The sequence below is a fragment of the Apteryx rowi genome, unplaced genomic scaffold (genome assembly GCF_003343035.1).
Source record: "Apteryx rowi isolate R43461 unplaced genomic scaffold, aptRow1 scaffold_115, whole genome shotgun sequence".
Taxonomy (NCBI): domain Eukaryota; kingdom Metazoa; phylum Chordata; class Aves; order Apterygiformes; family Apterygidae; genus Apteryx; species Apteryx rowi.
In genome coordinates, this window is record NW_020447364.1 from 1,687,725 (window position 1) to 1,715,644 (window position 27,920).

Sequence of the window (27,920 nt, forward strand, 5' to 3'; positions counted from 1 at the left end):
CCGAGCGCGGCTTGTCCCCCCGCGCTGGCGGCGCGCCCCGGCCCGGGGCCCTTCGTGCCGCTGGGACCCGCGGGGCGGCGGAGGTGCGCTCCCCGCCCGCCGCCGCGCTGCGGAAGCCCGAGACCTTCCGTTGCGGGCAGGCGCTGTTAGCTGGGTCGCAGCGGGCGAGGGCTCTGCTTGCCGGGCTTTGCGCTGCAGCGATGCGCAGCTTAATTCCTAGTTGGACTTTTGTTCTTGCAGGTGTGCCTGTAGCTAATACCTTCCCCACGCCCCCAGCCTTCCTCCTCCTCTTCACAGAAAGCCCGTTTTCCTCGAGACCCTAGAGTACAGCGTGGGCAAAGTTAAAATTGCGTAGCTGTTAAGAACTGCTTTGCAGTTGGCCTATAGATTGACTTGTCACGATAGGTACTAGCTGAAACTGTGTATGTTTAAAAAGTACCTTGGCCCTAGTGCATAATACCTGTTTTTGAGCAGTGTTGTGCCTGTTGCCTGCTAGTAGTCATATTTGCTTATCATTAACCAGGTTTGAAGGGCAGATAGCTTATGATCAAAAGGCATCGCTGTACAAAACTGGAACCTCTTTCCTGCTAGAGCTTCTTTTTAATGTTAATTTGTGGTTTAGGTGGTTAAAAAGAAGTTGAGCTTTACAGTTATTTAAAAAGCTGTTAAGTATAGGAAACTTTAATACATGGGGCTTTTTCAGTTGCACATAGCTTCATCGTGTGGCAAATTTGCAAGAGTTGAGATAGAGATGTTTCCAATAAAATGCAGAATTTTCTTTCTGTACTGTTTGTCATTCTGTGGTTGCCAAAAGAAGCACCTGCTGAAGAGACAGGCTGTAGCATCATTAAGGCTGAACAAACTCTAGTGCTAATATATTCTTGGTATTGTTGCAATATTAACTAATAATAGTTAATTTAGAATGCAAGTTTAGCATCATGAGAGCAAACTGTAAATCTTTAATTTTGTGTGTGTATGTTTTTAAAGGAGAATACATCCATTTGTGTAAGAACTTGAATTGTGTAAAAAGTAAGTTTCTCTTCATGCTTGTTTCTTGCTGACTTCCCCTAATTACACATTACCTTTCATATTAAATTCATACCCGAATGTATTTTGGAAAAGAAAAGAATAAATGCTAATATTCTTTGGGGATGTATGCGAGAATAAATGCTTAACAGTGCACAGTAAGATGTTCAAATATGTGTGGTGAATGTATGTATGGTTAGGAGTCTATATAGAATTTGCATGTTAGAAAAAACTTAAAAACTGTGTATCTTAAAGTTTCAGGGGAGAAAGTTCTTCAGCTCACTTCTTACCTTCAACTACCTGATGCTATACCTGCTGGTACAAGATAAAACATAAGCAGAATTATTACTGTTTGTTTCCTTCTCCAGAGTATTCTTTGTAGTGACTATTCTGGGGTTTTGCTTCCTTTCTGAAGTTTTTAAAAAGTAGTGTCAGTTGGAATATTCTGGCAGCACGGGCAGTATGTCTTCTTACCTGTGGCAGTCCTGTCAAGGACCTGTTACAGCACAAAAGTCAGGTGTCGTTTGAAAGTGATGAACACGCTGTTGTCCTTTCATCGCACACCTAAGAGGGCCTCTGTTTTCTACAGCTGAAGTGACTTATTAGACCTGGAGGCTTCTTGAGCAAGGAAAAGTAGAAATAAGTGTTTTCAAGTAGACCAGGTTACACTTTCGTGTAAGATATGTGATATGTGCTTGTGGGTTTTTTTGTTTGTTTGGAAAATCTAAGTGACTGGTGCCCAACTCCTTCACTGAGTGGTCGAATATAACGAGTGGAAAGGACATATGCCAGAGGCTTTTCAGTGCTATGTGACCGGACCATGTGTCATGTACATCAGCAGCTGTGAAATCTGTGGTTTCAAAGAAGTCCCAAACTTCCTGCGCCCAGTGAAGTCCCTGCTTGTTACCTGAAAGAGAGTGTGCCTAAAGGTATGGTGCTGCCCCATGAATGACTTGGGCAGGGTAGTTCTGACTGCCCCTTTCTTGGGAGTGAAGCAAAGAACAATTTGATGACTTCATCAGAGCTTTGTCTGCTTTTTTCAAATGGGGACAAACTCAAAATGGTATTTTCTCCACAGTAGCATGTGTAATTCAGTTCAGTGTGTATTCGGAGAAGAAATGCTTGTACAGCGAGCGGGAACTAAGCACAGCAGATGAAAGAGACTGAGTCTAATGCATCGGTTGTATATGTTATCAAAGGAAGTTTGGAGGAAAGCCTGAACAAGGGATGTCACTTTAGCCATGATAATGTAGCTTTTTTATACAATATATCAATGCATAACAGATAAAATTTCCATTTCTCCTGTGGAATCATCATTTATATCTTTAGTAATAGAACTATAGTGGCCTAAGGGGATATCTTTCAAGAAGAATGAGCAGGGAGCAGCTGAAGGCTTTCTTAATAGAAAACTTTGAAGCTGTATTTGCTATCCCATAGGCATTCTTGTCAACTGCATCAGCTTTTGACAGTGTGGGAAGTATACATTCCCTGCAGGGGATGCAAAGTAGGGGAAGTAGTCTGGGTGGGTTTAGAAAGCCATGGATCAGCTTGCAGGAATAGGCATCCTATAGATGTATTGCTGATTCTGGAGGTAACCTGATGAATGATTCCTAAAAAACACTTGTTTTTGCCCTGCCACTTAATCTAGCTAGATATAAAAGCTATTTGCTGTAGAGGGCTCCATGTGTAAAAGGAGACCTACTGCTTGTTCTGATTCACTCACGTGATTGTCACCTCCACTTTAGAGTTACTACTCAGAGTTATCAGAGTAAATAAGAAAAAGTCAGAAAAAACATAATAATGGCAGAAGAAAGATGTTATGCATAGAACAAATACAGGAAAATTAGAGAGTAAGAGTGGGCAGAAATAATTGTTAGCGTAAGTTGCAGGGAATAGATCTCTGACAAAGTCAGAAAACAGGACCTAGCAAATAAATGTTTATTACCACTGAAACAGGTGCTGTTTTTTTTTCTTGTTACAGTGATACACAGCCTGAGAAATAGCCAACTAACAGATCAAAGTCCTTCAGCAGAAAAGTTACTGTTCCTGATGTCCTGTTGTATCATTTCTCCTTATAAGAGTGCTTGTAATTCTCTTGCTAAAATGGTAGCTGGGATAAAAGCCAGGGACATCGCCCTAGGCTATGTTTTCAATATAATTTGAAAGGGGGAAGAAATGGGGATCATAATTAGAAAAAGTAATGTTGTGAACTTTTGTGTGAGGTCTTGTTGAAAGTGTTGTTTTAAAAGTAGGGTGGTAGTCAAATTCTATGAGAGGATCAGTCAATAAAAGAAAATCTTTAAATCAACACAGGAGAAAAATAAAAGAAATGTCATTCAAGACAGAACTGAAGTGTGTGTGTTTTTTTTTTTTTCTTTCTCTGTTTATTATTAATTTAATACCTGGCTTCCAAGTACAGGCTACAAGATGATTTGTTTAAGAAACATGTCCTGAGGTGGGGGTGGTGAGGCTTGTAGGATCTAGTGGCACTGAGAAAATATTTGGCAAACTTTCTGGTTTCAGCTACGTGCTTCCCTTTGTAGAACTACATTGTCGGCATTTGTCAATGTCTTCAAAACTACCTGGTATAGTGATGCCTATAAAATAGGAGTGGGCTGGCAGCTGGCGTGCTTCTGATTTGTTTGCTGCATTAGCAGTCCCTTGGCTGTTGGGCGCTCTGGTTTATATCTGCCTGTTGTTCACAAGAGTTCTTTGGGGCGATGACTTGCCCATCTAAGTATAGGCTGTGTTAGGGAACTAGAAAGTGTTTTTTAGGTGGCAGTTCTGATTCTTCACAAACAAATACAGCACTCCCATGTTGGTTTGAAGGTTTGCCATTCACAGTCTAGCCGAGAACTGGCAGCATCAGGGATGCTGGAATACAGTTTTCTTAAACTCAGGGAAGTCTGGGAGGGAATTTGCTTCTAGCAAACAAGTAGCTCTAGATTTCAAGGTTTTTTCAAAGTGGTACTATTCTACTATTTTTTTTGTAGAACATAAGAACATAACATAGAACAGCCATATTTTATTGTTCATTACTGATGAGCTGGATAAATTGACTTAAACTTCAGTGCAGAAGGGCAAATACTAACTCTACTTTCTATATGTTCTACATGCACAGTATCCTGTTCAGTCTTATATTTCTGACATGATTTTTGTGTTCTAGTTATGGCTTAAATTGAGGAGGCTTTTAGAGAGACTTCAAAGCTCATATGCTTTCCCCAGACAGCGTGGATTCAGTAGGCCCATGCAGGTAGGGGAGCATGATTCAGACGTTAAGGGGAGGAGACCCACTAGTGGCATAATCGAGTCCAAGATCAATAGAATCGTGAGGTTCCACTGGGGGAAAGGGAAAAGCAGCAGAATTTATTACTGAGAGATTACACTTGAAAGGATTTTGCATCCCGTAACTGATGATAAAGTAGAAATAGGTGATTATATGATCTAGTAATCCATATTGACTCCAAAGATACAGTTTGGAAAAAGCGTAGGCAGAAGCATATAATTTGGTCTGCAGCAACAAATCACCTTTGCACATCATAGGTATAATTTGTCCTTGAACTCGACAGAAAAAAAAAAAATCTTAAATGCTCTATTAAGTGACTTAAGAGAGCCTCTTCCTCTTCCTGTTTAAATGGTGCTTGCGTCTCACAGACATTTTGATTTTCCATATGTTATATGAACCTTTATTTTTGTTTGCTCTCAGTTATGCAACAAGTGACAAGTAAATATGTGCATTGGCCTTACACTAAACATGTTTTTAATGTCAGTACTGTGTGACTTTCAAACGTTCAAATCTGTTTTTTTTAAGTTAACTAAATGTCAGTTGTATAGCGAGTATGAACAAAATTACTATGTAAAAATTGAGTTTTGCTTATAAATAACAACCTGCACTGGTATCTTTCACTGTTGCAGGAAGCCTGTCTTCCCCTCCCCCTTTCTCCTTGGGGAAATAAATATAAACAAAGATTTCTGTGTTTTGTGGTTTTTATTTTTTTCTTGATACCTGATACCTATTTTGATACTGCAGTGCTTTACATTATGCTTACTTTTCTGTAGCTTTTTTAAGCTTTGGAGATTCCTGCTACCCTGTTTTTCACTTGTCGAATATAGTTTCTCTGTGCTAAAACATAACTTGTCACATGAAAGATGTGTTGATTCTGCAGACTTGTTTGGCTGGTGATGGCCCTCTGAGCTCACTGTGTTCCTGTTTGGTTGATTGGCACTGATTGGTTTGGGACAGCCAAGGTCTGGAAAGCTGCCTTCATTGCTTGTGATATAGAGCTTTCTTGTGACTTGTTTGGTATCCCTGTATTTTTTTATATATAGTTCTAAAATTTATTAGATCTTTAGTGAGATGAATGACTATTGTTGACTTCATTAGATTAAACACTCATTTAGTAGTGCTAGAGATGCTGATGCTTATTTCAGTGACTATCTGATATGGCATCTTAGTTGCTGTTGCTAGCGTGACCCTTTAGGACTGTTGTTTTTTCATTTTTTTTTAAAGGATTTATGTTCCCTTCCTGCCCTCTCCCCACCTCACACTTAGAATGAAATATGTTTTTTCCCTCTTCCTCTTTCAAGTTGAAGCTTAATTTTGTTTCTGTCTTGGTGAGATGTTCTTAGAGTTCTGCTCTGTTCTGTGTATTGTTTCTGAAAACCTATGTATTGTTTTCTGTTCTGTGTAGTTATGGGGTTGACTGGTATGTTTTGTTTTTAAGGACTTTGACTTTATTTTACATTTTTAATTTTATTAAGGAGACACAAGACAGTGTTTTTATGCTGTCTCTGAAGGTTGTTATACAAAGATTAGAGAGCTTTATTTGGTGTAGTAATGCTGGCATACTTTGTTGTAAATCTGCTTTTTCATTTTCTGTACAAGTGAGGGTGTGAGCAGCTTATTATGTCTAATTGCACAAACCTTCTCTTGCCCCTCAAACACAGTGAAAAATTGCTTACATATCTAATATTCTTCTCTCTTTGAAGCAGCTTATGAGTTGATATCAAGTATAACTGTGCAAATGACTTCACTTTTATTTAGACAAGCAGATGGATTGCAGATCTTGAGCGAATAACCTAATGACCTGAGCTCTTTCAAGTATTAAATGATAATTGTCCAAGAGTTGTCCAATTGTCCAACTCTTTCTAGAAGTGCTCTAATTGTTTCCTGAATAATTTCAAAGCTGAATGGTGAAGGGAGGCATAATAAATTTTGTAACTATATTTTTAAGAAAAGCCTTGGAGGTGAACGGATTTTTGCACAAATCCTTATCTGGAGCAGGATAATGAGAACTGGCATTACCTTGTGTCATGCTACAGATGTTGTGACACAGTAATCAGAATGCTTCTAGAAAACATGCATTCTGTCTTTGCTCTTTTTCACCTCATTGATAAATCTGATACTAAAACAAACAAACAAAAACCCTCATCCCTCTCCGGTTGCCTTTACGTATATAATAACTGATTGTACTGTAGTTGTGCGTGTCACTAACATCTTTTGCACTCTTACTCAGTAGATTGTCTTGTGTGTGATAACTTAGCGGTTTCATTTCCTCAGTCTTTCCAGATTAACATATTGAACACTATAGACAATGTAAAAGAAAGTATTTCATTTTACATAAAGTGCTGTCAAAATTGTCGTTGAACCAAATGATAGATAGGCACAATATTAAAAGAATTTTTTTCTGAAGCTTTAATCCAGTGATGGAGGGTCAAGAACATTAAGTATCTGGAAAGTGGTGCTCACAGCTGTTTACTTGATGCAGTTTACTTGATGTCAGAATTTTTTGATGATGTTGTGTTGGTGTCTTTTGGGCATGTACTAACGCTTTGTGCATGTAAAGATTTAAGTTGACATAAGCATGGCTCAGTCAGTCATACAACAGTTACAAGTTACTTTGTGCAATTCTGGGGTGAAGACAAAGCCTTGGAAGGCCCACCAAAATGTCGAGTGAGCCTTCATTTGTTCCTGGATCCTAAACACACCAAGCCAGACTCCTCAGGTTGCTGTGGCTTACAAGGCTTGAAAGCATCTGTTGGTCTTTCCAAGGTGCATACATCTTGAAGGAGAAATAAGTGTGCCAGTGAGTTTCTGAGCTTGATAAGGGACTGATGGATATATTGGCACAGCCTCCCCCCGTCTCCTTTGCTTTTTCCCTCACCTTGCCTATCTCATAGGCTCTAAAGATGGTAGGTAGCATGAGAAGACCTACAGAAGTATGTGGTGGGTGTTTTGTCTCCCTCCAACCTGTTGGCATATTAGCTAGTCATTTCTGGTTTCTTAACCCTAAAAAGCTTATTGACAAATTTTAAAATTTGTATAGATTTTGTCTGTGCGCATGTGTGTTTCTTTGTAAAAGTCAATGGAATCCTTGAATTGCCTCCTTAAAATCTGCCCTTTAGTGCTCATCCTTTCAAATGCTGTTGTGGCTCCATTCCCATGAATCCTAGGAAGCACAAGTATAAATATCATACAGGTCCCAAGTAATTTGTTTTAATTGTTATTGTAAGACGTTGGAGCCTACATTTCTTGGTAGTGTTACTATCTTAACTTTTGATAACTTTAACAAAGCTTTGTTTATTAGTTCAAGTTAAACCCAGCAAAAACTGCTTTGACTGCTTGCTACTCTACATGAAGGAAAAACGTTCAAGTGTTTGTAACTGCAGAACATCGTAAGCGAAGTTGTCTGATTCATTTTAGATTTTTGTAGCATAATTGTACTTCTGTTCCGCTACTGACAAGCCTTGAGGTTTGTGCGGTTTTCATTTAGTGCAAGTATATATGGGTGATAGTGGGGAATAAAATACGTTTACAGTGGAAAATAACTTGTAAGATTTTTTTTCCCTATGTGGAAGGACTGCTGCTGCTCCATAATAATTAGAAAGTTGTAGCTATTTTAAGACTACTGGAATATGCCTTTGGATTGTTCAGGGCGATATCACTTTGGCAGGTTGCCAGAAACTGCTCCTATAATTTGTCAGAAAAATAATATTATAAAAGGAAATATTTAATGTTCATTTTAAAAACAGGTTCTGAAAATATGTGCTCCTTTTGTGTAAAGGAAACCACCTCTTTGAGGGTACATCCTTGACTGACAGTACTTTTAAATGAGAACTTGATCTTATCTGTTCCCTGAAGGTTGGACAGGACTTCAGGAAGTCTCTAATTCTGCCTCTTGCTCCAAGCAGGGTCCACTTTGAGATCCGACCAGGTTGTTCAGAGCTTTATTCGTTTGGGTTTTGAGAGCCTCTGAGGATGGCGACCGCACAACTTCCCTGGGCCCCTCTTTCACTGCTTGACTGTCCTCGCGGGGGGAAAAGCTGTGTGTTTAGCTCCCCTTCAGCTTGCCGCTTCACGCAACGCCTCCCCACGCAGGGTCCTTCTGCAGCGCTGCTCCCTGCTCAGCCAGCCACCGGCCTCTGTTGCTGCCAGGGGTTATGCCCTCGAGGTGCAGGGCTTTGCATCTTGGGTTCTTAATTTAAGTCTTATTCCTTGTCTTATTAATCCAAAATAAAGTCATATGAAAAAATAATCTAATGTAAAGTTTAATTACTTGACCATAGTTATAAAAATCAGACTAATGTGGATGGTTATAAATGTGCTGCTTAGTACTTGGATTTTTAAAGCGTGATTGGATTTCCAAGCAAAATTTAGGTAGCATTAAGAGGATTCTTCCACTTATGTTCTGGCAAAATAACTTGCCTTAATTTTTTTAAGGAACACATGTATAATGGATTTAAAAAAACAAATCTGACAGATAACACTTTACCTCAAATACATATTTATTGAACTTAATTACCTCTAAAGAAGTCTAGTTTGCATCATTTGTGTTGGAAATGAAGCACTAGTTGGTTATAATTCTGTAATGAAATATTCTGTGGAATATTTCCTACATCTTGAAATAGAAGTCAGCGAGCAAATTCATTCTCACTGTAAAGTATGTCTAAAGAAATCAGTCTTGGGGAGTGTCGAAAGCATTTTACACAAAGTAAACTCATTTATGTACATGGAAACTCACACGCAAAGTTCAACTATAAAAACTGTCCTGAAATCTCATTTGCTTGAAGTGGCCTAGTGGGCTGGCAGTTAGGAGGGGAGATGAGCTCTCTGCTGCGGTATCCTCAGGTGCTATAAAGAGAAATTTTTGTAACTAAAAGGATCTCCTCTGCTTAGTTATTTTAACTTATGCAAAAGTTACAGCCAATGTTCTGAGTCAAATGATTGTTCCGGCCATGTAACTCGCCTCGGGTAAAGCTACGCTTCCATCGGAATTCAGTGAGTGTGTAATAGGGGAGGAAATCCAGAAGTTGAAGGAGGAAGCAGAAAGCTTTTAAATCTCTCCATACTGTTCCCAAAGCAAGCAGTAGATCTGTGCTAGGATTGGAGGCAGCATTAAAGACCTTCAGGAATATCCACGCTAGCCATGTTCTTGTGAGCTTGGACATTGGGAGCTGAGACAGGACGGGCTAGCGCTGGGGTGGATGTCCGGGATCCCGGGTGGGCTTGTGTGACTGCCGCATCTTCGGCCCTGAGGCTTCGCTGGTGGAGCAGCGGTGGCTGTGGGATGGAAAATTAGCCTGGCTGTGCCCAAACTCCTGTTTGGCAGGGCGCATCCAGCCAGAGCAGCCGTGTCTTCTGTAAGTCCCTTTCCTGCGGCTCGTTTGTGCTCCCTTGCCTCGCTGGTTGGTGCAGCCCTTGACTTAAACTTCTGTGAGCTCTAGTAAAACTGCTTTCCGTTGCTGGCGTAGAAAACGGAGGCTTCTGTGCTCAGCTAGCTACTCTGTGCCTCTGCCTCAGTTGGTATTTCTCGCAATAAGAACAAAAACTACTTCTCGTGGGAAAAATATTTTAAAACAAGCCTCTTGGTAAATGTACCTTTTATCTTTATGAATACCTGGTTATTTGAAACTTAAATATGATTTAATAAATTGAGAAAAATAATCTAAACTTAAATACTGGGTGCTTACAGACAACTGACAAGTTAATGTAACAACTTAGAAAAAGTGAAATGTACGGTATGTATGTAAGATATGGCAAGTAAGGAAAAATTGCCAAAATAGCTTCTTTCAATCTACTAAACTTTATAGTCAAAACATTCATTTCCAATGTTGTAATAGTTTTTTCTATGGAAGGTAGCCTAGAAGAGCAGTTGTACTGAAGTCTGCTCCAGCTCTGTTCCTCAGCTTGGAGAAAGCTGAGGCTTCAGGAGCTGGAGGAAGGAAGCGGGGTCTCAGTGTGCAGGGCCATGCCAGCAGCTCGACAGTCTCAATCTTTTTTCTTCATTTCCAACTTAATAGAGTGGGTTTTTTTTTTGTGGAGGAGTGATTTTTTTTTATGCCTTTTCTGATAAGGATTATCACTGAATACTGTAGTTTTAAGTACAGTGTCAGGTTTCCTGTGTTTTCTTTATAAAACATAGAATATTTGGACATTGTAGAAAGGTAGCCAACCTGTAGGACTTGAAGTGGAGGCTTTCTGTTTTCTTCCTGCACAGACTTTCTCCTGTACTGTCACAGTAACTTCAAAGCTTTGCGGATCTTGCAGTTTAATCTGTTGCTGTTGCTTGCGTAGGTCGGCTGCAGCATCACTGTGAGCCCGTTGGGCAGGAGCATGGGCTGGTTTGTCACGGTGCAGAGGCCTCTGCAAACTTTTCTCACTGTTGAAGGGTGAGAGAAAGTGCTTATTTTAGGCTAGAGTGTTTCTTTTATGCAATGGAAACAAAGATTGGGCAGTCTGTAACCCTCCCATCCCCTGATTAAAAATACCCTTCCAGATAGCTGTACAGTGTCCAAGGGGCTTGATGAAGGGTGTGAGACTAGTGAAAGGGAATTATAATTTGCTACAAAGTTACTGTCTGGACTGGGAATATAAGTTTTTTCCGTGTGTGTTCTGGACACCCCTTATGCAATACCAGGAAATGCTTTAAAAGGTTAATTCTGAATCATGCACTTCTGTCCTTAGTCAATACCATTTAAAAAAAAAAAAAAGCTTGAGTCTGAAAAGAGCCTTTTTCTTTAAATGGATCGAGGCTGTTCAGTCCAGAAGGTAGTGCGCTCCCCCTTCTGGTGGGTTAGCTGAAGTGTCAGTTTAGGAAATGGGTGGGTGGGGGGGGGGGKGTTAAATGCACAAGTACTGTGGAACTCCTGTTTTCTTTCTCTCCTGTTTTTTTCAACTTCCCAAAACACTTGAATATGTTGAGATGCTTGTGACTTCAAGAGCTGTATAATAATTGTGTAGCTTGTTCCTGTTTTCCTAAATGAAAATTCTTAATACAAATGCTCTAGGTAGATTGTGTTTCCTAGTATGTGTATCCTGTCACTTAAAGCAAGCGCTCTAATTTCTGTTGACTTGGCTAATAATAGTATTCAAACTGAATTATAAAATGCAGCTGGAGTCAGATTCTTCTTTATAAGAACCAATCCCAGAGCTAGTAATGTAATCTTTTTTAATTGATGCCATCTTGCAGAGCATTCTTGCAAGCTCTTGATGTCTACCTACAGACTTTCAATGTCTAAATCTCTCCTGTAAACAGTATGCAGTCCAAGAGGAAGTTTAAGTCTCCAATATGTGCTTTCTCAGCAGATACCCATAATGGCTTCGTCATCAACACCTAAATATAATTCAAATTCTTTGGAGAGCTCCTCAATTAAAAGGGTGAGTGTAACATATTTTTCATGTTTTTAAATCAGATGTTGCCAAGATCATTACCTTCCATATTTGCATCCAAAACTGAGTATTTTTGGATGGCACTTTTCTTGATTGTGTACATTTACTTTTATTGCTAAAATTCAAATGCAGTCAACTAAGTAGGTTTAATATGTTTCAGTGCGATTGAGGGAAATACTCTTAATCACACATTATGAGACTCCCTCCCCTTGAAATCAGTTCTAATATACCTATCTGTTGTAATTCTTGCTTTCTACATTGAAATTTTCTGTAGCTTTGTTGCAATTTTGGCAAATCTAGGCTATAGAAAAAATTATGTACTACAACTGAGTTTTATCTAGTTGTGTGGCTGGCCCAGTTTAAAAATGTTGATCTGTAGGGGGAGTATTCACCTTAAAGCCAGCTAAAAAATTCCTCCATGCTTTGGGATGCAGTGAGGCTAAGGAAAATGCCACCCGTGTACCAGAACAAACACTAAAGGTTTAAGTATTTTTAAAACAGTTCTTGAAAAACAAGATTAATTTTTATTAGTCTTTCTTAAAAAGTACTAAACCTGCTAAAGTCACAAATAAGTAAATTGTGTGTGGTGCTTGTGAATATATTGCTCAAGTGATTTCCTTTGATTTGCTTTTCTAAGCTGAGCAAACTTTTTTCCAGGAAAATGAAATGTACAAAACTTTTAGAAAAATCATGGTATAGAAATTTCATTCCAATTTAATGCAAATATTTTTAATTATCCTGTAGAAAGGAGAGAGATTAAAACATGCTCATGTTTGAGCTCCGTTCAATGTTTAATATTTAATAATTGTGGTTTAGGAGAGTGGTGTTTTTTCCTCCTTCGATTTAGTATGTCAGTTTCTGCTGTGGAAAAACCTGGTCTTTCACATACTGACATTCCCTTTAAGATTTTTCTATCTGGAACTTGAAGCAGTTGCAAATAAAATGTGTTCTGCTGTTGTACCTCTTTCTCTTTAGACTCTGAAAGATGGAACTAACTGGGAACAAAATGAGGAAATACCTCGTCTGCCAGGAGAAACTAGAGTTACAGGTATGAAATTATACAGCTATATCATGCAGTGTATGTTGAAGGAGTCTGGCATACATGTATCTTACTGAACTATTTCATAATTTGGAATGAGTTGGGCAGAGGAGTAAGTTATATTAGAATAATCACTTTAGAAACTTTAAATTCTTGACTTCCACACATAGACCCTCCAGTACAAAGAAATGCCAGGTCAAGGTGTGTGATAATCATATCTACAGACTAAGTAGCAAGTTTCTAGTGACAAGATTCCCTCAAACCCTTTTGAATTCAAAAGACAGTGAAACATGCCACACACTATGCACTGATCTGCTGTTTAACCATAGTCCAAACTGCAGCTACACTAGGTACAATCTTATGTTTCCTTTACACAACATGACAGGCACTTAACCACTATGCACTTGTCAGCCTTGACATATATTAATGCTGTAGCATGAGGAAGATTAATATATGGTGCACAGTGCTTCCCTATTTGGTGGATGCTTTTCTTGGAATGAAGCTTTTCACTCATGGAAGTTTGCTATGGAGTATCAGAATGCAACTGAAAGAGGCTTTATATTTGTGAATCCCCTCCTCGTGATTTTTTAGATGAATTTGTAAGCGAGGTGAGTTGAACTAAAACTAAAGTGGTGAGTGAAAATAAGTACCTGTGTGTTTTGATGAGGAAAGTTGAGGGAAAGGCATGAGGGACAGGGTGTGGGACTAAGAAGAATATTTAATATCCTTATGATTTTTTTTTTCCTCTGCTGTGGGGCAGCACAAAGGAAGGAGGGTGCTTGTTGTGGAAGGCAGATGAGTAGAATGGGCTCAAGAAATGAGTGGACAAGGAGAAACAGGTAGCTTGTGATGCTTCACTTCAGTCTTTAATGGGATTGCTTGAGTGGTAGGGATTTTTGAGTAGTGTATGTATTAGTACTCTTGTTCTGTTACTGTCCTTGCTGAAACAGTGCTGGTGGCCCTGCTGTATTCAGTTGCCTCAAACTGAAATGTAATGGTTCTCTTCAGGATAGAGAGTTCTCTAAAAATTTTGCAACCTGAACTATACTTTAATGCAGGAGAGCTGGTTGCAGAGCACTAAAAGATGTAATGATATCAACAAAAGATTGTATTTGTTCTGGGATATTGAGTGGTGCAGTCCAGTAATCCCAGGGAGTGCTTAAGTTGCTGTACTATGTCCCACCCTCCCGCACATAGTGACAAGAATGAGAGGAAAGCAAATGTAACTAGGAAGACTACTGAAATCAAGTGGAAGAATTTAGGCAAGTTTCTATTTGAAGCTTTCACATTTTCTTAGTTCGAATGGACAAAATTCTGTTTTATACCTTTTTTCCTTTCATTCAGCTTATTAGAGCGATTCTTATGAGTGCAGTTAGCTTTATTTTACTGCTGCTTAATTGATGTTGTCCTTAACTCTGATTTTTCATTTCATAATGTTGAAGAAATGCTGTATTTCTTTACAGACAAGGATGTTATTTATATGTGTCCTTTCAATGGCCCTGTTAAAGGTCGAGTGTACATCACAAACTACAGACTGTACCTAAGAAGTGTGGAAACTGTGAGTAATATGCCCTCAGTTACTTCCATGGGATTAATTAACACCCCCCATTCCCATCCTATCACTGCGTTTGATTTACTTTGTGGTCAGTTAGTTTGTTTCTTAGTTTATGTAGAAGTATACTTTTGGAATTGCATGGGAGGATTTTTACTTGAAATGGTCTGTAATATTTGTAATGACACCTTAATTGTGTAATGACTAAGCAGCAGTTGTCCCTGTGCCACTGAGAAGTCAGTATAAAAATGGAAGTTCTTTAAAGTTGAATGTGTTTAAATGTATAATTTTTGCCAGGTAAAACTACAGTTTAATCGCTTACACTGAACTGATGATACTTTTGTCTTTCTATTGGAGCTTCTTGATAGCTATACCCTTCTCACTTACTCTGTGATGGATTGGGGCAGTAACTATGGATAGTTGCAATAGTTCTTCAAATACAAATAGTTTTATAAATGACTATCAGTAAACCAAGATTTTGATTGTCCTTGATGTTGAAAGAGAAATACTTCAATAGAATGTGGGTTGCGGGAGTGGTAGTGTTTGTTAAGCTGTGATATGAAAGAATAAAATGGGCTGTTGTCTATTTAATACGTTTAAAGAAAAAAAGGTTTTAAGATTACTGAACTAAGATCAGTCTGGTTGCAACTGACTCTTTTAGTAATCTCCCTTTTAATTTTGTTCTGCTTTATTCTGTATATCAATAAAGCAAGCAAAGGCGGTCAGAAGTATGCTATAAAATTCATCTTTTAGGGTGTTTCCACCTTTTTTTTTTCCTGCCAGCTGTCTTATGGCATAAAATATTTGCTGTTTGGTGCATGTAAAACTGTCTGATGTTCAAGCCTGCAGAGTGACTGTGCAAACTTCGTAGATATGTTGAGAGGGGAGACTCAGTCAAACCCAGAAACACTCCTTTGTTTCCTCTGTTTCATGTCTGCTTTCTATTGTAGCATAAGAACATTTTGCCCGAGTTCCTTTTCAGATTAATCCTTTCCTTACCCAAATTTTCCTTGCAGGACCCTGTTGTGGTATTGAATGTTCCTTTGGGTGTAATTTCAAGGATTGAAAAAATGGGAGGAGCTTCAAGCAGAGGAGAGAATTCTTATGGATTAGATATAACGTGTAAAGTAAGACTTTCCAATAATTCAATAGAAAACAATCTACGTGTTCTTTTTCTCACTGCTCACCTATTTGTAGGAATGAAAAACCATGTACTCCTCACAGCTGAATTTGAAAAGAACTTTTTGGAACTGGACAGGGAAATACCCTTTGTATAAAGGGATGCTTACCATTGTCTCTGCACAAGTCTTTGGAGAAGGATTGGTCTTTCCCTAATTGTTGATTGACAAGTGATTTTGCACAGTAGTCTGGTTTGAGAACTGGGCTGTGGAAAATTGAAATGGGCATTATTCCTGCACCTCTTCATTTATTTTATTGGTTCTAAATAAATTTTAATTTTTTATAGACCCTAAATCTTTGAAGAGCTATCCAACGCTTAAAGGAGTCAGTTTTTGCAAGCTGTAAAGGCAGTGAGAAGTTAATGTAACACCTATCTCCATTTTCTTAGTCTAAGAAAAAATTTGCCATGAAAAAATATGGTTATGGGGGGAGTTCCCAATGAATAATCCAGGGTCCTGTCTTTGACTCTTTAATGGAATATGTACGCACAGACTTCTTGTTCTCAGTAGTTAATGTGCACATTGTCCCTAGCTATTTTCTCTTCACTAACTTCAAAAATAAGCAATGTAGTCTAGACAGATTATTAGCAAAGTTTCACTTTGGAAACTCCCATCCCACAAACATTCAATCGCCCATGAAACTTTAGTGAGTAAGATACAGTCATTTCTGATGATTTAATGTCAAAGCATTGTAACTGTGTCTTCACCACACAGCATGTGAGGCTGCTATTTGTAAAGTCTTCTATTTTATGGGGTAAGAACATAAAACTGAACATTCATAACAGTTTGAGGTGTGTTGCAAGCAGATTCTAAATCATGTTTAGTGTATAATAAAGCATTTATACATCGAATAGAAGTACCTTACTGATTTGATTCTTTTAAAAGATAATGCCTTTGTTTTAGGATATGAGAAACTTACGGTTTGCATTAAAACAAGAAGGGCACAGTAGAAGAGATATATTTGAAGTCCTCACAAAACATGCTTTTCCCCAGTCACATAACTTGGTAAGTTGCATCGTTTATTGTTGAGTCATCTTATTGCAGAATTCCTGCCTGCTAGCTTTAGCTGCTTGACCTAATAACGGAGAGCATGGCTCACTAAAAAGAATAACCACAGAATCTAGTGTCAATATAAACTATAGAGAACTAATGTTTTTATTTTGTATGTTTAGAATAGTTTTGTCTATGTATCTGTAAAATTATTGATGCTATATGCTATCCTTAAGGTACACTGCTAAGCACCCTCTGACCCATACTGCTTTCATTCTTTCCTGAAAAACAAGAGATAGTAAGTTATGTTCCTTAATCAGGGTAATATAATAGTACTTACATGACTTGATTTCTTGAAAGCATTAAAACCTTTGGGCAATCTCCAAGGCAATGATAAATGTGAATTGCCAAGAATTTTACTTTAGGACAAGATGACACAGTAAGCCAACCGTTGTTTTATTGGCAGTTACTGATAAATAATATAACCGATAGATAATACAGTTATGAATTTATGCAGACGTATTGCAGGTAAAAACATCTTATGGAAGCTGCTGAGCGACAACAAAGTTAACCAACCGTTATCTTTTGTTTCTTTGCTAGAATCAGTATGCTGTGCTGAGTGGATCACTTTGGCATATCTTTACTAAATGCTTTATGCTGTCTTCTGTAAAATTAACTTTCTGTTTTATTGGGTTGCATTTATTTAGGCTAACTGTATAAGAGCTTTTTTTTCCACAGTTGGAGGGTTGTGCTTTGAATTTGAACTTTGTTCACAGAATTTGACTACATGAAGTTGCAGCAAGAATCTTATTTCATTCTCCAAAGATAGATATGTATAGATAGATATACATATATATATATATGGACTATGCTCTGTAAACATTTTTTATTTTTTCTGTAGAAACTTAGCATTCTGTATTCAAATAGTCTGTAGAATGGAAGCATAAGGAAAAATAAATATTTTTGTTAGAATATTTTGTAGTGTTGATGAATAGCTCTTACAAAATGAAACAGATTTCTACGTAAGTACACTGGAGTTCTTACAGTTGGGCAGGTGCAAGGAGTTGTACTTGCAAGTAAAGAAAACTTTTGGAGAAGCAAGTGTATGTCTCATTCTACTGTAGGTATTTTTATACATCTTACAATAGAGAATGATTGAAAGCGTAACAGGACATATGGACTTCAGATGGGATTTTGAAGGGATGATGGAAAGAAGAAAGCTATACATAGAAACGTCAAATCATAGAAAAGTTTAGGTTGGAAGCAACTTCTGGAGATCATCTTATCCAGGCTTCTGATGAAAGTAGGGCCTTAGATTAGGCTATCTAGGGCACTGTCAAGCCGGAATATTTCCATATTCTCTGGGCTCTCTCTTCCAAAGTTTAATTGTTCTCAGGATGAAGAATTTTTTTTTCTAACATCCGGATGGAATTTCCCCTGAGCAACTTGTCCACTGCCTCTCGTCCTCTCTCTGTGCATCCTTGTGAGGATAGTATCACCATTTTCTCTGTAATTACCAGACTCTGAATAGATCCCCCTCAGCCTTCTCTTCTTAAGGCTGAAGAAATTAATTGCAATTCTGACAGCATGTAAGACAAGAATGTTTTGGCAGAGCCCCATTGTATGAGGCTTAAGTTTGGATGATCAGAAAAGGATTTGGAAGAATAATGTGCAGAAATGATTTACAAGAGGAAATGAACAGAACTTGGCCAAAAAGAAGGTGGAAAAGTCTTTTTAGTACTAGATAGTGCAGAGGGAGGGATTATATGTGCTGAGGGATAATGCTGGTATTGAATCAAATAAGTAAAACTGGAAATTTGGAATGATAATTTAAAGAAAGCCATCTAAATAAAGCAAGCTTTGGAATAGTTCTCTAGAGTATAGTGAGGTGAAGAAATAAAATTTCAAGATAAAAAATTATAAACTTACAGAAGATAGTTGGGAAACAAATTGGTAGTAATGGCCTGCGGCTGAATGATTTGTCTGTGTCCCACGTGAGGGGGTTGAAAGGAGTCTTCATTTTTACATTTCGTATATTGCAAGAAAGAATCAATGCATCAAACATGAGAATGTGGTCAGTAACTTTGTTACATGTAAATATTTCATCTTTAAAAAAGAAACACAAAGCTTTATGCTCAATCTCCATGCTTCCAGAATTGTGATTAGTGACTTCAGTAAGCTGTGAGATAGCAGGGAACGTAGCACAGGTCACTTCTTTGGTTTAAATTATGCTCTTTGCTCTAGTAAGTGAATTATGAAGCCCTGAAACAAATTTTTGTCCTTAAATAAAAATTCTTGCATATTGGGAATTTAGAAATAGACACCAATTTATCTGATGATTTGAAATTTCAGGGGTTTTGTTGGAGATATATTTTAGCTTGCTCTACAGATTTTAGTATTGAATATGTATTGTAGATGTTTTGTATCTGCTGTTCTTTAAATCGAGAGTATCAGACTTTCTTATCAGTCTGTTGCCATGACCATTTTCTGAAGTACTATAATGATGATAGTAAATGATCTGTTTTCACTTTCATTTGTTATGCATTAAAATTTATAGGTTGTAGTTAAAGCAGACTGAGTAATAAGCAGTTTACTTGGCTAAATTCCACTAAACATAATCTCTTCAAGATTTACTTTAAGAATGATTGCTGAATACTTTTTTCTTTACAACCAACAACTTAACAGAAAGAGCAGTTGTCCCAGGTGGAAAATAACAGTTTATCACTTAAGTTTTTTTTCTATACTCCTGTGTCTTTTGGCAGCCTGAGTTATTAGAGGTAGAGGGACATTCCTGTTTTCTTCTTCTGAAGAAAACTAAGTACTGCTGATAAAGTTGATCAGACATAGGACTCGAGGTCCTCTTTGTGTATCCCACCAAACTCTTCATTCCATTTTCCAGGATAAAATGGAAAGCTGCATCATTTCCACACCACGTGGCAACCCACGCTTAATGCCACTGTCTGTTAAAATAGGCACAAGACTCTTAAATTACAGCTATGGACAATCTAGCAGAAGTGGCTTGTTTGTCTTGACTGAATTGGTAGTTAGTATTGTTTAGATAGTCTTCAGTCCAGTTATGATGATCACCAGCTTTGGACATGCAAAGAGTTTTATTTCATGAATTGATGCCTTTTAATTTTTAAGATTTCTTTTGAAGTACTTCCTTTAAATTTTAGAATTCACCTGTGCAGGTTTGCATGCCTGAATGTGGGCAAATTAAGTTATAATTGAATTGGAAGGGTCCCTTGTGGGATTGTTTTACAGTGTCTAACCCAACTATAGAGCTGGGAATAACATGGTGATGAAATGTGAACCTATATTAAGCTTTAGGTCATCAGAAACTGCAGTGTTCCTATCTAGTGATGGTTGTGAGTAATGTGTAGAATAGTACACATGCTACTTTCTGTTGCATGTTTTGAATCTGTTAAGGCTCATTAATACATAGCCCGGGCTACTTTGAATGTAACTTGCCAATAAAAGTTGTGCTTAATAACGAAAGGCTTAGTCACGGCAGAGGTGGTTCTCACTTTTGATTCAGTAGAACACAAAACTTGAAGATAGTGAAGAAACGGAGAGTGGCTGTACTTTGTATACTCTTAGCTATGTCTGGAACAGAGTATAGCTATTAGAAATTTTAATTATCTCTAAGTGAAATAAAGTGAGTCTGTGTATGTTGTGTAGTTGCATCTGATCTTGTTTGTGTTACAATGTGTATGAGCCATCGACTTTAAAAGCAGCTAAGAGTATATGTTTTGGCATGCTCTCACTGTATTTCAGCAAGCAGTTTAAATTGATCCTGCCAAAGATGAGTGTTTCTGACTGGTCACTCATTCCTGCCTCAGTTTCCCTGCAGGAGTTTGAGGGTGCACAGTGAACCACGTATGGAACTGAAATGGCCTGAAGCAAAGCAAGGGGAAAAAAATGCTCCAACCTGGTCATTTCCTCAGTCTCGTTAGCCCAGCATGGGGGTGGGGTGGGGGCCTCTGGATGCTTTTTGCTGAGGGAAATGAATGGGCAGGGCGGATGAGACGGCCTCTTTCAGTGGCTTGTTTACAATGTGACTTCACCGGTGGCATATGGCAGTGTATCTGGGCCGTGCATGCCTGTCTTCTCCCTTGAACGTGTGCTAATGCTTTGTGGCCCTACAGCCAGTTTGATCAGGGAGATATTGTATAAAGATTGTGCTGTGGCTTCACGTGACAGCTGGGTGAAGATGGGACCTCTGCTACTAAAATGGTGAAGTCCTGCTTTTCTCTGTTCTCCCTCTCGCTGCCTTCCAGCCACGTGGTTGTTTCTTCCTCTTATGCCAAACTGACAGTTGTATAATCGCAAAGTAAGCCAACGCAGCTCACCAGCCCAGCACAAAATACTGTCATCTTGAGTTAGTCTTGTGCTGTTTTTAGTAAATTGGGTAGACTTGGTTTGAAATCAGTGTGTGTGGCGGGGTGTGCAACAGGGAGCAGGCAGGAGAGAAAGGAAAGGGACAGCCCCTTTTCAGCAGGGTTAAGCTGGTAAGTTTGGTCAGACCACCTTGTGGAACTGCACCTCTTCAGCTGGTTCGGCAGCACCGCTGCTTATGCGACTGCAGTGGCAAGGTGGTGCAGGACAGCAAGGGTTTAGACTGATTTTAGCTGCCATGGAGCCTTACCCTTAGAGCTGATCCCAAACAAGAATTTTTTTTAGGGATGCCTTGCTTCTCTTTTCTTCATGTTTATCTTTTTCTCAGACAAATAGGAGATGAATACATCTTCAAATAATATTTCTGAATGGAACATATTGTTTCTTTTTATTTCCAAGGGTTTTATCCATCACTTTCCCAATACCTAGTGTTTGAGAACCTATAAGAAATCCCAAGTCTGTTCTCAACTTCTCATCAGTGTCTCAACATTGTGCTTTGTGCTTGCTTCTATGAGCTTGTTCTTGGCTCTCATCAGTTTGAGTATAGGTCAGGTTCAGATCTCCCTGAATTACTAGCATCATGTAAAATCTGATAGCTCATCTGACTGACAGCTTAGTTGATATAGCACAAACAGCTGCTATCCCCAACCCTCTTTTGCATTTGCAAGCTTGAGCTAGTTGGAAGAAAATCTTTGCTGTAACAGTGTAAAAGAACTTAAATTTTAGTAGCCCCACAAAAGACGAGATATATTTAGCCTCTCTAGTCTAGTTTCTGCACAGCAGCTGCTTCACTTCCTGATATTGAAATGACATGTCTTTTTTTATAAGATTATTCACCACCATAGTACCTGCATGATACATGTTTGTTTCTAGCCGTGGTAGCTCGATGGGAATGCCAGTTTAGATGAGATACACTGGTAACCATGCTGTCTGACTTCCACCATCCCCACCCCTCATTTAGTTATTCAGAGGATTAAAAATATCTGAGAATCAGATTATCCAGCATTGCTACTGGATTTGCAAAGATGATTTTTGACAGCAGTGAAGCCTGGCATAGGTGCCCATCTGAAGGAGCACTTGATTTTGCAAACACCGTTTTGACTTGAAGCTTTGTTCTGAATGACTTCATCAGTCTCAGTACAATAATTGTGGAAGGTTACCACATTCGGAAATGATCAGACGTTAATTATGAAAATATTACAATATCTGATCTTAGTTTTCAGACAAGCAGATAAGATATTCATAACTGGCTCAGTTGTAGTAATGGTGTATTAAAGCCAAGGATAATGACAACTTTATTTTTAAACACACTGGGAAACTGACAGCTTTTCCACTGAGTAAAAGCTTAATGATTTATAGTGTATAAGAGGCATAAACCAGTAAGAAATAGAGAAAACAGTTGGCTCTGTTTGCTTTTTAACAATTTCTTGGTTTGCTGCTTTCTTATCTTGTATAAAGATTGGTAGAATATTTACTAAATTGTATGTATTTGTTATGTATTTATGAATATATAGAACTTATATTCATATAATATAATTGTATAAACAGAGTAAAAATGTAACTATTGTAAATACAAATATAACTATTTTTAAATATGCTGCTTGCCAGACTGTACTGTCAGATCACAACTGCTCTTTTCTTTATCTCAGAAATACTGTGTTGTAAGCAACCGGTATATCCCATGCTAATTTTTGTGTGCAAAATGGTGGTAATAAAGTTAAATGTTAAAGGCAAGTACTTAGTCTCTTTTTCAATCTTCCCACAGACTGTGTTGAAATTTTGGGTTAGCACCTGCACGGAAGTAAACAGAATTATTTGCACAGTAAAGCATAAAAAATAGTTTACCAAAAATGTTAAAAGCTTGAAGGCTTTTCTTAAGTGCAGTTTCTTCTGCTTTTTAGTCTATGGACCTATAGTGAAATTGCTGCTTTCATTCTATACACAGATTTAAGACTTTGCAGAAGTAAATTAAACTGATTTTATATAAGTTTTATTTGTTTCTACCACCTACAAGCATTGAAAAGTCATAAGCTTTACACCCCAGAAGTCTTCTAAGTGGTAATTTACTATACTTCCTTACTTCTTGAATATTTTCCTTAATTCTCTCTTTCAATTTCTTATGGCAGCTGAAGTAAAAGAATTGAAACAGATTTTGAATTAGGGCTGGTATTTGGGTTTTCTGAAATGCAATGGATTTATCAAGATGTTATCCCAAGCTGGCATTGGTTGTCATGCTTTCTAATGCTGTGTTTTGGGGAGGTATGGTATTTCTGTATTTTATAAAGAAAATAACTCATTTTCTTACTCACTACTGAAACTTAGGGTACTCTTTCCCCCTCTTCCCCCCCCCCCATGGAACAGGGAATTAAAGGATGGACATAATTCATATCCGTTCAGATAACATCTGTTCAGAATAGCTAGTATATGAGCAGAAACACTAGTGTAGAAAGATCATGTGGAAATACCATGACTTCAGACTGAAGGAAGAAAATGAGATGTGAGTAGATAGGGTTAGGGAAATATTTTATCTGCATTCGGAGTGACTGAATCCTGAACTGGTGGGATAAGAGAAGATTGTTCTGCCAGCATAATAATATACAAAAAATCTTTCCCTTACATCCCAGGATGTTACACTGTGTTTGAGCTGATTGAAAGAAGCGTTGCCTCGTTTTGGAAAGGCTGTCCTGTGTTGCAAGCATCTGGTTGCATGGCAGTCAAACGCTAGTTTCCAGTTGGAGCGCAGTAGGAGCTGATAGACTTCAGTCAGATGTATAGGACTGAGCATCATACGTAGGACAGCTATGCTCAGTGGCACTGGAAGTGATGGCAGACCATCCTGCTTTGAACCCAGGATGTGAGATAAAACCAACCAACCAGTATAACTTATGGTGGATCTGGGTTTTAGTCAAATGGCATGGCTTTTGACTAGTTTTCAGTGCCGTGAGAGGAAAGATGTCAGCTCAGGCTGGCTACCTGAAACTAGTTTATTGAGCAGATAGTCTACGCCAAACTCTGTGCTGCTACTGGTACTTTGTCACCATCTAAGCACACTAACCTAGAGCTGGCTTAGGTATGCCTGTATGAACTACGTGTGTTTTTTCCAGTGTATGTTCAGAGTTTGAAAAGGCCTGTTACCTTTTACTTCAGTGCAGTATTGCTCTAAACCTGAATGTCTGCATGGAGGCTTGCTCTTTTCAAATTTCTGACCATTTCTGTCTAATTTGGACGCATCTAATGAAGCTACAATAGATTTAATTCCTGGGAAAACAGGCTGAGCAGCAGGAGCTGTGGAGTCACGCTTTTCATTGGAGAGGCAGAACTGCGAGGGGGGAGAGGAATGGAAGTGTGTGTGTGGAGGGAAGCTAAAAGGTGTGTGGAGCAACCAGAGCAGAGGCTAGGGTGGAGGCTCAAAGCATTTGAAGTGTTGCTGAGGAAGATGGAGGATCTAGCAGGGAAGTGTCAGAGATTTGGAGGGAAAGTAAGGTATGGAGCGGAACTGGCCAAGCTTTTAATACACTTCGGCATTTGAAGGGCTTGTCTGTGTTGATGATGATGCACTGAGAAGTCAGCAGGGGATTACCTCTTTGTAGAGGCGTGAAGTTCCTGTAGCTGACTGCGTGGTTTGCTTCTGACCTTCCTCTTCCCTCCACACCCTGGAGGATATAAATATATGCCTAGCTGGTCTATACTGAACGTCTGTAGGACAGTTCAGTGACTTTCCTGTTTTCATCCTAACTAAAGGAGTGTGTATAGACGAGGGGAGCTAACATGAAGGAACTTGTGTAGACACAAGACTAAACCATGACTTTTTTTTACTGAAGTATCTTAAGCTGTCAACTCTTATTTCAAGTGATACTGCAAACACATACAGCATGTGTTTTAAGCAGTATGCTTTCTTCTTCTGTTCCATTTGTTTGTCGCACTGCAAAAATTGCATTCAGACTGCGTGCACTGTAATTTGAAAGCCTCAATAATGCTAAGTTAATCAAAGCATACAAGTGCATAAATAACAAACGTTTAATCTGTGAGCCTGGATAATTTAGGATACAAGTAGAAATATATGGGTCATTAGTGAGGATGTGCAGCTACCTGCACTGTAACAAACCCTTCTGAGATCTAATATATTTGTCATATCGAGATGTTCATTATAATAGGGTTCATCAGTTTGGTGCATCAGAATAATAAAATGTCCAATTCAATGAAAAATATGGTATTTTATGGGAATTACTTCATGTTTCTCAGTATCTTACTTTAGAATAAATAAAAGCAAGGTACAAATGTGTGCTAAATATGGCTTGTACTGACAGAAGCAAGAAAATACAGTTGTATCCAAGCATGTCTCTTATGTTTGCTTAGGTAGAAAATGCTTAGCATTAAAATGGCTGTAAATATGGATTGGTTGTTATACTGAAGTTGCGCTGTAATTTGACATTAAATGGAACTGTATGAAATAAGTATAAATGGGTGTTGAGTATTTTAAATGCTCCTTCTCCTACTCTGACTCTTCTGCTGTGCTGTGTTGGAATATGAAGAGGGGAAATTTTACTTTTATCTAACAAGCTGCTTAAGTAGAGAGGAATATATGAAAAACTTAAGATTGAGAAATTACTTCAAATTCTGTTGTATGGAAACATTGCAGAATTGTCAGACTGGAAGAAGAAGCATTTTTGCTCTTTGCGTATTGTCTGTATATTTTTGCTGTGAGAGCTGGACCTAAGGTGGGCTGGGGATGTTGCCCTGTTTCAAACTCCAGCACTGACTTTTGCAATGAAGTCCAAGCCGTCTTCACAGAATATTTATTCCTAAAAAATCAAGCCTTAAGTGAAAGGCAGTTGCGGGGTGTGTGTGTGCGCACATCTCTAATCTAATCTCTCTTTTTGCAACAAGTAAAACTTTCAGTACTAATCAGACAAACTGTACTGTTTGTACAAAATGTACATATATGGCATGTTGTCTGTTTTTCAAAACTAATAGGATAAAGTATCTTGTGTGTGCAGTAACTTCAGGTTAACAACTGTTAAAGAAATATGTTTTAAAAGCCTTCCTTTTTATGGAGGGATTCAGTTTTGTATTTTGATTAAAACTGCCTACTGGTTAAACCAGCCTAACATATTAGGGTGACCAGAATTGCCTTAAGCCTTTGGGTGCTGCCTTCATAAGATGATCTGCTAAAGAAACCTCTGTCTGTCTGGACCTTTGGTGCATTTATGAAGCATTGCTTTACCTTTATAGATATAATCATTTCACCTTAGAATGGTAACTTTCTTTTTTTCCTTCCCAAGTTTCCTCCATTCCTTTTTCTGGTATGGTATGGTTAGTCTGGGTCTGCTTCTGTGAAAATGATGTAGATATGGGATGTTCAGTTTATCATTCAGTTTCTTTTTTAATATCTTTGAGTATCAAGGAGACTTTCAGCTTTACTGTTACAAATGAGCTATAATGGGCTCTTGAATGATTTCTGTTCTGATCGCTGTTGTGCAGTTAGCTCAGGACAATAAATTCTTTTTTTTTTTTTTTTGAACTTTTTGAACAACTTCGTTTCACGCTCCAGCTGGCATCTGAAGAATTTATATACCACCAAAATCAATTTCCTCAGTGAGGAAGATTCTTAAAATAAACACTATTTTTGTTTCAATGATAAGCTATAAAAACAACCAAGCAAAGAAAGGGTGCGTTGTACAATATGGCACACTAGGCTTTGGTTGAGAAGAGAAGTAGAGCCAAACTAAAAGCTATGAGGAAGTTTTTAGGAATCCTGAGTGAGGGTTCTGTATTGGATATAAATAAGTCTCAAGACTGGACAACAAAACAAGAGCAGTGGCTAGTGTAACCTATCAACATCATATTTTGTTTCACTCTCATTGGCAACTTTCTACTCTTCAGAGTTTTACAGTAAACCAGATTTCTGTCAGTGAGAATGAATTGGACAGGGGATGCAGAAAGAAGGCTCCTTCTAATGGCAATGAATAGCAATTAAAACTCCTACAGTTTGAATTTGGCAGCTAATATTTTACATAATATTAGAGCTGTATCTACTGAAGATCTGTTGGTGAGGAGACGCTTGTTTGTTTGGGGAGGAAACGAAGTACAGAGAATAAGCTGATACAAACCATTTCACAACACTTCAACCTCCTGACAACCTCCACAACAGTTTAAGCTTTCTAACTTTCATGTTTTTATCACTTTGTTTTAAAAGTTGACACATTTTCAATATTTGACTATCATATCTGTATTGTTCATTACATTTTGTTCTTTTCTTTACACTCTTCTGTATCAGATTTAAATGGGATAGGCTGGGGTTGGCATGAAAGAAACAGTCCTGTTTTGTGGCAGCTATTGGGGCATAATTGGTGACGAGCCCTCATATTTTGCTGGAGTTTGGTGTAATAAATTCCTTTTACATCCTATAGCCTTTTTTTGCTTTTGCAAATGAAGAAAAGTTTTCCGAAAATGGATGGATGGTGTATAATCCAATGTGCGAATACAGGAGACAAGTAAGTTGTTAAAGTTACAGTTGCATGGTGCTTTCATATGTGAAAACTTAAATAGAGGCATTATAGTTTAAATATTTCACTTATTAGCTCTTCTGTGGAGAGAGCTGAGAACTGGAGAAGATAGAAATGCAAGATTAAAGAAAAAATAAGGTAAAATAACAAAAACCTGGAACATTTAAGTTAGGAAATGAGAATGTCACAGGAAGTTAGTCTTCTGTTCTTGGAGAGAAGTTGTATTAATACCTTTTAGAATGTGCTGCTGTTAAGCAGGGAGGGGGGAGAATGTGACAAATACATAACTGAAGTATCCTAAATATAAAGTTGATACAGTCTGATTCTTTCAGAAGTAAAAAAAATGCTTATTTTATAAATAACTACTATAAAAGGATGTTGTTTCTATGCCTCTGTGTTCTACCTTGCTCTTTAGGCAGTTGTGGAAATGTCAGTGAAAGAGGATGATGTACTTAATGTCCTACAATTCTTTTTTTTTTTCTTGCTTTATGTACTATGTTTTAAATATTTTTAAAATAAAATATTATTTTTTTAATTATGTTTATATGGCAAATAACTTCCT

The 27,920-nt window shown here is 38.1% G+C and overlaps 1 protein-coding gene across 3 annotated transcripts in view; it reads left to right on the forward strand.

The window, feature by feature from the left end:
• Positions 1-52: 52 nt before the first annotated feature.
• The window catches only part of MTM1 (myotubularin 1), a 43,504-nt gene continuing 15,636 nt past the window's right edge, over positions 53-27,920 (forward strand). Inside the window, exons 1-8 of one of the 3 annotated variants that reach the window (XM_026079763.1) lie at positions 53-1,029; positions 1,756-1,955; positions 11,609-11,683; positions 12,671-12,743; positions 14,198-14,292; positions 15,303-15,413; positions 16,368-16,469; positions 27,263-27,346. In XM_026079763.1, the coding sequence (XP_025935548.1) occupies positions 11,621-11,683; positions 12,671-12,743; positions 14,198-14,292; positions 15,303-15,413; positions 16,368-16,469; positions 27,263-27,346 (528 nt within the window). In that variant the 5' untranslated portion in view covers positions 53-1,029; positions 1,756-1,955; positions 11,609-11,620. Of the gene's footprint in view, positions 1,956-11,608; positions 11,684-12,670; positions 12,744-14,197; positions 14,293-15,302; positions 15,414-16,367; positions 16,470-27,262; positions 27,347-27,920 lie in introns of all 3 variants that reach the window. The other 2 variants (XM_026079771.1, XM_026079753.1) reach the window with 2 other exon arrangements.